Raw genomic sequence first — 10806 nt, forward strand, 5'->3', positions numbered from 1 at the left:
TTCGGTCGCTGCTCCTGCACGCTCCCGGCATTCTGATGTTAACAGGAAGTGACGTCACGTGTCTTCTTCCTGAGTTATTTGGGGTTATTTTGTATTCCACGCTACACAAACCCACAAAGAAGAGACTAGACCGCAGAAACAGTGGTGAATCACTTTAAAAACAATAAATATTGGGTTAAAGTTGTGGGAAAGTTGCGGCGTTTTGGGCAAAGTTGCAAAAAGTTGCGATTTTGCAGGGTTCAATTGATTTTGCGTTAATAGTTGCGATCGCAACATCGTGAAATCCTGGAGGGTCTTTAGAATTTAGAAGAAACTTCAGTAAACAAAGAAAAATAGCTTGAACTTAAGATGTCATTAGCATTCTCCAATAAAACGGCTAAAAAGGCATTAACAAAAATCAAATCATACAGCTACTAACACTGACATACACTGAAGCAGACAGCTGAGTTAATGATGGACATCGACTCAAGTCAGATATCCGGTACCATTTCTTGGCCGCAAGGTCGTCAACAACAGCTCGATGTCCCGTTTGATGCTCTCTGTTGCCTTTTCCACGTCGAAACTCAAAGATTACTGAAAAACTAAAACTTCAACGTAACAAGAAGGCTTCACTAAATAGGCTTTTTTTTTTTTTAAAGGAAATTGAGAGGCAATACAGTTTGTCACAAACTGAAGGGCCAGGTCTAATAAAATTTAAACGTCCTCCAGAGCAGCGATTCCCAAACGTTTCAGCTTCCGACCCATAAAATAACGGGGACAAAGGTGTGTGACCCCCATCTGTTGGCTGTTTAAACATCCAAAAATGCTAACGACTCTAATAAATAAGGACATAATGACAACAGAAACATCCATTATTCTATTTTTTAAATCAATAAATAGACTAATATTTCAAGTTTTTAGGACGATTATGGTGCAAATAGCATGAAAACAAAGTTTTTTATTCTAAAGTGATATCTGGAGATTATCTAAGAACCCCTGCTTGATGTTCGGTGACCCAGACTGGGGTCCCGACCCCAACTTTAGGAATCATCGCTCTAGAGCACGTGTCAAACTCAAGGCCCGCGGGCCAGATCCGGCCCTCTGTAACATCTCATCTGGCCCTCTAGTCTGGTTCAGTTTTCTCCTGACAGTGACTTAGAAGCCAACAATATATAGTTTTAATTTCTCTATGATCAGGTTTTTGTTGAAAAAATCTGTTTTAATGTTAAAAACTTCATTTAAAAGCTGAGTGAGGCGTAAGAAATGACTGCTAATGATGAGCTTTTTGAAGTTTGATCTATTTGTCTGCGTTCATTAAAGTATGTTTGCTCTAAATTCTGTATAATCTGTAACTGGGAAAAGGTCATTTATGTTTCTATATGAATAATTTGACTTAATACATCTAAAACTAATTAATTTATGTAATTTTTAATAAATATTGATCGTGATTGGCCCTTGGCTGGGACCAAATTTTTAATTTTGGCCCCCTTGCGTCACTGGGTTTGACACCCCTGTGCTAGAATTTTTTGCTCGTGTCTCGCCATTTTAAAGGGATAGAAGTGATTTTTTTTGTCTAAAATTGTTTTTCGATTGCTGAGTGTAACTCGACGTGTGCGGGATCGTCTTAGCAAGTCTGCTCGACGTTCCTCTGATGTTATTTTGTGGCGACACCCAAAAATGGAGGACGTGGAGGTCATGGTATGCTTGGTGCTCGGCCTATGGTTAGTCGAGCACTAGCTGAAGTGAGCCAGAGATAGCTTGGGTTACAAAAGAATTGGATAAAAGCAAAATGGTGTGGCTGTAGAAAATGGTGGTTTTGAGGCATGACTCATCCATTGACTTGGCCAATCAGTGGTATGGGTCCTCGGCCGGGTAGGGCCTAAAAACTGAACAGGAAGTGGCTCGGATGACCCAATGGAGAGCCTCTAAACCCACTCCAGGTCGCCCTGAGTCGAGCCCATGTCATCAATAGTACCTTATCTGCTCATGTAGAGCATGATGTATGGAAGAAGGAGCCAAAAGTCTTCATACAGGCTAGGCTAAAAGCTAGCCAAATACGGGACAGTTTTCTTAAAAACATTTTTCAGGCTTATGAAACAACTATTGCTCCAGAACAACATGCTAATGTGAAAGAAGTCTACTTTAGCTAATATTAAACTAATAGATTATTTTAGCTACTATTTTGACTGTCTTATCTCATGTATAGTTTTGTGATTTGACTTAGGTTATCCTATATTTCATTTAGATTATACATGATTGGTGCGTTTTTTTCTTTTTTTTTTGTGTGTTTCATTATGTATTTGCTGTATTGGATTCTGTTTTTATTTCTGTTGTAAAGCACTTTGGATCGCCTTGTTGCTGAAAAGTGCTCTATAAATAAATCTGACTTCACTTCACTGTTTCCTCAACTGAACGACGTTCGTTTTACCGCTCGAATGTGCGTGTGGAGCATAAATAAATAAATAACACGCGGACATAAGCTAATAGCTCAAATGAATCTAAGCAAACAATGAGCCTTTTGTTAGCAAGCTAGCAAACACACTAGCTAACGGAACTTTGGCGTAACAATTACCGAACACCAAGCTAGTTAGCTAGTAAAAGTTTTTCCATGACTTAACTTATTTTCCAATTCTCTTGAAAGAATTCCACTTTTAGTCGCAGACTTGTCCTTTTAATACTGCCATAATAACATTACAATGTGTTAAAAATAATAAAATAAAAAGTCTCTTCTCATGAGAAAACAATAAACATTGAAACATTTACTCGAAACAAGGTCTGGAAATTCGGTGTGATCCACTTTAACCCTGGTTATTTTATTGAACATACTCCATGTTTTATTTAGTATTCGTTTCCACATTTACCATAAACCAAAATACTGTAAAATAAATAAATAGATTATTAAAAGTAACCAGAGCAAAAATTGGCACAGCGCCTGATAACCATCAGAATCTAACAAAAAGACTTCCCAGTTTCTGCTTTTCTACGTTTTAAACAAATAAGATGTCACGCATGAATCGGTTTCTGTGCCACAGTCGGCTCTTTTGTTTCATGGCAGCCATTTTCAGCTCGAGTCAGTCAAGTCCATCAAGGCTGTCAGAATGACGTTGTTTTATAGTTTAATGCTGTAAAGATGAAACTCCTTTTTTGACTCTCGATCCAAATGATCTGAAAGTAAAATACGTGGGAAGAGTAACGTGCGACTAACCGGGACTACGGTAGTTTTCCTTTTATCCACACCCCATGTCCCCACAAAACCGGAGACAGCACGAACATGTGAAGTTTTACATCTGTTTATAAGACTTAAAATCACTTTGAGAAATTGCAAAATGACACCCTTTCAGTTTTCTGCCCCGAGAGCAGAAAAGACGCCGAAGGCTCGTGCTCAAAATTAGCGAAACGAGCCGATCAGCGGGCGTCCGTGGCTTTCAGACGCTCGCAATCAGCCGACGGCCATTTGATTGCACCGTTGCGAGAAAAGAAACCGCTGGTTACAAATGCAAATCACGCCGACGGAGTTGAAATCATATCTGCTCGGCTCGCTTGGAAGCAAAGCCAACCGTACGCCGTTGTTGCCACCAAATTACTGTCAACTGGAGGCGTTCGCAGTTTTCAGAGACTTTGAGTGAAACGGTTGTAAATGTTGGTGCTTTAACTTAGGTTGTTGATGACTTGAGCACTTTCCAATTTTTCTCCAGTTATTAATTTTTTTTTTTTTTTGAGTCAACACAAAAGCATCCTTTTTACTATTTGGCCATTATTGGTGTGTTTTTTGTATACTCATACAAAAAAAAAAACATCAAAACGAGAGTCTTGATTGGAAATAGTGTGCAATGACCATTGGTTGCATAGTGTAGAGGAAATTTCCCCTCAAAAAAATTGAAATGTCACTTATTCAACTAAAGGGTTTTGTTGAAACAAGTAAGAAAATCCCATCCTTCTACAACAAAATGTAGACATTTTTGTCTTTTTTGCTACAGGACTATATCTCAAGTCCCCACACAGTGTCCACACCCAAATTCTCATTGACTTCCATTAAATTTTTACTTCAGAACTGGAAGTGGGGGTTCTTTTTAAATTTTACCTTGTAAGATATTCCACATAAAACACTAGAGATATATAAAAATTGATGAGTCACTCATCAGTCGTCAACAATAATAAAGCTGGACGAAGCATCGCCGTCTTCTTCCGTTGTTCAAAACTTAATCCAAATTCTCTGTGTTTTGGGATGCAGCCATGTTGTATTTTCGGAGCACTTGGGATGTTGGTTTGCGTGTCCATCTGTTAGCAAGACTTCCTAAAAGCTAACGAGCAGATTTTGATGACATTTTAAAGAAATGCTGGGGTCGTCACAAAACACAAGTGGATTTTGAAATTAATGTAATGATTTGGATCCTTAACCCGGATCGTGCAGGAGTTTAATGGCGCCAGTGACCCCCACGACCTTCACTTACCAGGTCTGCTCCACTTGCTGGCTGGGCCAGAGCAGGCGACACTGGTGGCCCGTGGTGGTACCGTTGTCCTTCGGGAACGACTTCAGGATGCTGAAGACGGGATAGGGCACCATGATCAGCAGCGACACCACCCAGGTGGCGGCGATGACGCGGTAGGCGTGGGAGCGGGTCTGCCACGCGCGCGACTTCAGCGGGTTACAGATGGCGCTGTACCGCTCGATGGCGATGGCCACCAGGCTGAAGGTCGAGATGCTGACGGAGACCCCTGGAGGGGCGGGGAGAAAAATGGGGAAATAGAAGAAAAGCCAGAATCAGAATTATCGTGGTCTTCCATTACTGGTGACCTCTGGACACTCTTTTTGGTAATAATGCCATTTTCTAATCAAACAGTTGGAGAAAATAGCAAATAATACCAACAACCATGTGCCTCAGAGGATAAAATCTCCTCTTTGTGTTGCCTATAAAACCAAATTCCAGTAATTCTGTTTGGGTGTTTGCAGGCGTATAAAGAACCAATAGGCTGTCTGAGATGTCTTCATCAGCTGCATATCTGTTCACAGTTCATCTTTCGGTCGTGCAGCCAAGATGTGACAAGACCGGTGGTATTGTCTCGTTTTCAAATTGTTAAAAACCAACAAGGGTCTTGCTGCCTCCTTTGTCTTCTTGCCTCGACATTTGCAGGCATAAAAGGGGAGTCTCTTCTGTCTCCTCAAAGGCTCTGTTTGATTTCTACAGATTATTTGGCTTCTCTTCTGTAAAGTAAGATGGCCCTGAGGTGCAAACCACATCAACAACAAATTCAAAAACACAACAGCATTAACCTACCGGAAGATGTAGGTACCGGCGATTGGACGATGGCGCCGTTTGGCTTTTACACCGGACGTTTTTCTGCCTGTAGAGCGTTTTTTAAATGATCCAAACGTTGCTGTAGTTACCACTGTCCAAGAATATTTTTGAGTCAGTGCGTACTTACAAGGTGACAATTGACATGCTCAGGACTAATCAATGAATTTCACGTTCAAAAGCCAAACAACGCCTTCGTCCAATCAGCGATGTCCCACTGATACCTACCATTTCTGGTAGGTCAATGCTATTGTGTTTTAATTGTCATTATGTTTTTTTTTTAATTTGTAGTTGGGTTTAATGATTTGTTGTTGTGGTTTGAACTTCAGGGCCACCGTAGTAAAGGCTACAAGAATCAAGACTGAGGAGGGGTCTCTGAAGTCTCCTTTAGTACACGTTTCCTTTTGACACAACACTTCAGTTTGAGCTAAACCTATTCAAACATTAGCCTACTTTTTTTTTTTTTCAAAAATACTAATTGTAAAATTTGCGTTTTTTTTTTATTTTAGTCCCATTCCCATTTATAACACACAAAAACGGAGGGAAAATCGTGCCCGTGCTAACAATGTGCAGTTGCAGAAAAGTTTTAGGGGGAAGAAATGGAAATGAATGCAGGTGCCAAAAGTAGTTTTACTGTTTCAGAAAGTAAAGGAGAGCCAAGTGCATTTAGAAATGGTGGAATACCTGTCAACCCTGAAACTCAAACACACAGTAAGTTGGTCCAAACTTTTTTTTCCCTACAAACTCTGAAAGCCAAAAATATATAGAGAGAAAGAGGGGGAAAAAAAGATTGAATTTTAACATTAAGTGTTGGTTTTAGTCATTATTAAGGCTGGTAATGACCAGAAATCCAACATATTTAAAACCTGTCCCATGTTAAAAAAACAAAAAATCTTATAAGCTACTTTTAGTTGTTTAGTTATTTTTATTCCAGATGGTCGGGTTGCAGTTTATACAATAATCTGGAACAGACAAACAAAAGTTATTCACATTATGTGGCTAGAAACAAAGAAAAACAGACTTAATGGGGTTTTTAGTTGGTTGCAGTTCGCAACTTTTCCCCTAGATGGTACTAAATGTTTCACACGACTCCTTTTAAACAAAACTTTCCTGTTGTGATCCTTTTTTTTTCATGTTAATTCACATTTTAGTAGCTAAGAACACTTTTCTGCCCCCTTTTTTATATAGATAAAAATAACTTATGCTGCTTTTAATTGACTTTGGAAGTCGGGGATGAAATCAAACTTGACTTTACCGCTATTAGCAGCGATACGAGCTGATAACGGTGGATTTCTCCGCATTTATTACAGCTGCTACAACGATTTAAATGAGCCATGTTGAATTTTGACATCGGGGCGGTTGTCAGGAATCTTGAACTCAGTTGAATTCTTTGACTTGGAAGTCAGAAACTCCGACTTCCACTTAAACTTAAGTCCATAATACCAACTCTATTTTTAGCTTCTTTGGGTTCCACTGTTTGGTCTTAAAGGCATTTTTAGTTTGTTTTTTTTACTGAAAACACAAGGCTGATCCGTAAAAACAACAACGATTAACCATATTAAAAATGGAAAACATACACCAATGATAGACGATTTAACTCCCAAAGTGTGTTAACAGAAGCTAAATAGATTTAGAGTCAAGTTTATTGTCAACTGCGCAATAAAGAAGGCAACAAACGCAACCAAAATACGAACACGCAGGATTTGATGTAAGAATTAATACAATGGAACCAAAATAAATGCTGTTTAGAAACAAAGAGAACATCAGTGTTTCAAAAAGATGCCTGATTGCCTTTTTTGTCTCTCAAGCAGTCACATATTCCGTCGAGCATTCGCAACAGCATGTGTGAAGGATTTAGAGAGTGTTGTTGTTGTTTTTGTTTTCTTATTCTTCCACAAAATCTTACAGGACGCTCCATCAAACTGAAGCCACAGAGACGCCGTCGGACTGAGATGAAGAGGGATCTGCCTATTTTGCAGCGCATTACTGGATGTTTACTGTCTTCGTGCGGTGATTTTCAGGCGCTGATCAACTGAAGCTCAGACAAGAAAGCCGTCCCTCCGTCCGGTCGGTGACAGATCGAGTCTCAGTCGCCTCTTTTTTCCGTTTACTGACGTCTTCTTGTTGCCTTGAAGCCAAGAAAATTAGTTTTAATTTCTCAGTAAGCTTTTATTTTGAAGTAGAAAAGGCGGGACCGATCAAACTCTTATTGGTTCAACTTTGACTTAGGAGACGATGTTGGATATCTGCCAGCTTTGATGATTTAATGTCTTTTTCTGTATTTTCTTCCTGTTTCACATAAATTTTAGAATCTGTACGATCAGAGTTTTGTCGACGGCTTTTTAGCTGCTTTAATGGATGAAAAATACTCATAAGAAGGCAGAAGAAATGAAGGCTAATGACGCGTCTTCCAACAAATATTGCCCGTGATTGGCCCTTGGCTGGGACCAAGGTGTTAATTTCTGTTCGACCCCCCCTGACCTAGCAGATAAAATAGCATAAAATCTTCCTCATCTACCAGTAAATCAAAGTTTTCTAACAGGTGTCTTCAGAAATAATCTTTTCCCCTGATTATTAGGTCATTCTCATAGAAATGAAATTTACAGGAAACGCCAAACGTGGTACAAGGAACAAGGGATGGACATTTTGGTGGTGTAACAGAGGAAGAATAAACTGCACAACTGGACACCTCTTAGGTCAAGGGTGATCACTGTGGATTTCAAGGTGATGGGGGTCAAAGGTCAAGGTCACAGTTGGCCTAGTGCTCTATCTCTGCAACAGAGTAATGTAGGCACATCAAAGGTTGTCACCTCCGCCAAGTAGGTTAGGTGTTGTATAACAGAAATGTCAAACTCCACAGTTGGACACCTCTTAGGTCAAGGGTGATGCCTAGTGATTTCAAGGTCACGGGGTCAAAGGTCAGGGTCACATGTGACATTGTTGTCACCTCCGCCAAGTAGGTTAGGTGTTGTACAACGGGAATGTCAAACTCCACAGTTGGACACCTCTTAGGTCAAGGGTGATCCCCGTTGATTTCAAGGTCATGAGGTTGAAGGTCAACATCACAGCTGACTCTAGTGCTCTAACTCTGTAACAGTGTCATGTAGGGACATCAAACTGCAAAGCTAAACATCTCATGGGTCAAAGATGATGCCTGTTGATTACAAGGCTCATAGGGTCAAAGGTCAAACCCCTCTGTTAAACACTTGTCCCTGCTCCTACATGTGACCCTTTTGTGTCCTCCGCCAAGGAAGTTCCCTTTCCGGTCGTGTCCGTTGGTTTGTTTGTCTGTCTGTTAGCAAAGATCAGGTAAAAACTAATGAACAGATTTGCAGGAAATGTTCAGCAAATATTGGTTGTTAGAAAAAAATCCTTGGAATAAACTTTGTGGGTCCAGATTATGATCCGTATCGCACAGTTTTTTTATTCACGCCATGGCCGTGGCGGAGGTTAGAACTCTCTGAGTGCTTCTAGTTTTTGACATGTGTTATTTCTTGTCATCCACATGGAGGTGCTGTAGCACCCTCCGCACCCACAGTCCCCACAGCCTCGCTTATAACATCGTAGTGCTTGTAACAGTTGGGGCTGTATAGTTGTAGAAGGCCCCAAATCCAGACACGCTGGACACTTTAATGCTCGTAAATACACCACCTTATGGGAATGGGTGTTCCCGGATGGAAGTGGCATCTCTCAGCCCAGAAATGAGACGTGACCCTCTACAGAAATGGGTTAAAAATAGCTGGAGTTTTGTGTGGTTGAGTTGGGTTCCAAACACTTGAGCTCCTAATCCTGTTGAGCATCTGTGGGCAAACAAGCCTGATCCATTGAGAACCACCTTTAAACTCTGAAGAATTAAAGGATCTGTGACTAACAGATCAGTGTGAGATCCGACAACAGACCTCTGAAGGCCTGCTGTAGGAGGTCCAATCTGCCGCCAGGCACAGGGGCGGAGCCAGAGGGTGACCAATGGTGGCCTTGGCAACTATAGATTCATTTTTGGCCACCCCAATCATTTCAGTAAGGTATGCTTTGTAGTTTTAATTTTATTTTGCTTACAAGTATAATTGTGTCAAATAAATGGGATTTACACACACACACACACATACATATATATATATATATATATATATATATATATATATATATATATATGTGGTGGTGGCCATCTTGATTTTTGACATGGCAACCCAACTTTCAATAGCAACATTACTTATGCCAATATGCATCCACACACCAAAATAGAAGTTGGTACATTGGTTATTTTTCCAAGTTATCCAGTTCACAAGATAAACCGGATGGACGGACAGTATTTTCATGTCCCCTCTTTGTGTTGCGACAGGGGACAAAAGAAAGTCTGTAGTTTGGAGATATTTTAAGATAAACACAGATGATGTTAAGAAAGTAGACTGCCTGTTGAATTCTAAAAAAGGAAATGTGTTTTGAAAGTCTATGTGTAATGTCGTACTTGTAAATAGTCTGGAAAAAATACTAATATCAGGACACCTCTAGTTATTTTAGATAAAAGACTGAATTACATATTTGTTGCCACACAACCTTCACGGTCTGTAAAGGCTGAAGGAGAAAATCCAGCTTGCAAAGGGAACACGAGCATCCGAGCCTGTTTTATGACTCAAAAAAAGCAAACCGTCGACCCCTGCCTACACCTGACCGACCATCAACCGCGTCCCATCAGCTCGGCAGGACGAGGTGGGCGCCTCAGTCGATCTCAACGGCGACGCCGGCGCCGAAACAGTCTCCCGCAGTTTGTCTCTCACGCCCTCGCGTCCTTTTCTCTTCCAAACATGAAGTGCAGACAAACGTGCAGAGATCCACAAATCCCACCACCACGAGGAAGGGGGTGGTGATGGGGGAGTTCGTTTGTTGATGCTCGAAGGTGGTCTTTGGACTCTTGTTTGTTTTCAACTACCTCAAAGGGAAGAAGGAAGCATGGGAATCGGTGGAAGCACAAAAGGGAAGGTTGTTTATGACGCACCAATTGATGTATTTTACAAGACTGACAAAAAGCATCTACCCGTTGTAGAAGGCTCTATGAACAACCTCAGCTTGGAGGAAAAAAACAAGAATCTGATCAGACTGATGAGCTTATGGCTAGTCTGACTGCGGCCGAGACCAAAGTGGAGCTCTGCCGTCTTAAAACAACTCCAGTCCCCAAAACTCCACAACTACTTTATCAATCAGACCCTCCAGGATTTTGCGATGTTGCAATCGCAACTGTTAACGCAAAATCAAGCAAACCCTGTGAAATCGCAACTTTTTGCAACTTTGACCAAAACGCTGCAACTTTCCCGCAACTTCAACCCGATATTTATTGTTTCTAAAGTGATTCGCCACCGTTTCTGCAGTCTAGTCTCTTCTTTGTGGGTTTGTGTAGCGTGGAATACAAAATAACCCCAAATAACTCAGGAAGAAGACATGTGACGTCACTTCCTGTTAACATCAGAACGCCGGGAGCGTGCAGGAGCAGCGACCGAAGCCAAAATGTGCGCTAATGCTTCACATTTGCCCACAAAGA

The 10806-nt window shown here is 40.9% G+C and overlaps 1 protein-coding gene across 1 annotated transcript in view; it reads right to left on the reverse strand.

Moving 5' to 3' along the window:
- LOC108248694 (cholecystokinin receptor) overlaps positions 1-10806 on the reverse strand; it is a gene marked incomplete at its 3' end in the record, with an annotated part of 55902 nt that overhangs the window by 13379 nt on the left and 31717 nt on the right. The window contains 1 exon segment of the mRNA XM_017437635.3: positions 4431-4695. Within this exon segment, the coding sequence (XP_017293124.2) occupies positions 4431-4695 (265 nt within the window).

Source organism: Kryptolebias marmoratus, linkage group LG23 (genome assembly GCF_001649575.2).
Source record: "Kryptolebias marmoratus isolate JLee-2015 linkage group LG23, ASM164957v2, whole genome shotgun sequence".
Classification (NCBI taxonomy): Eukaryota; Metazoa; Chordata; class Actinopteri; order Cyprinodontiformes; family Rivulidae; genus Kryptolebias; species Kryptolebias marmoratus.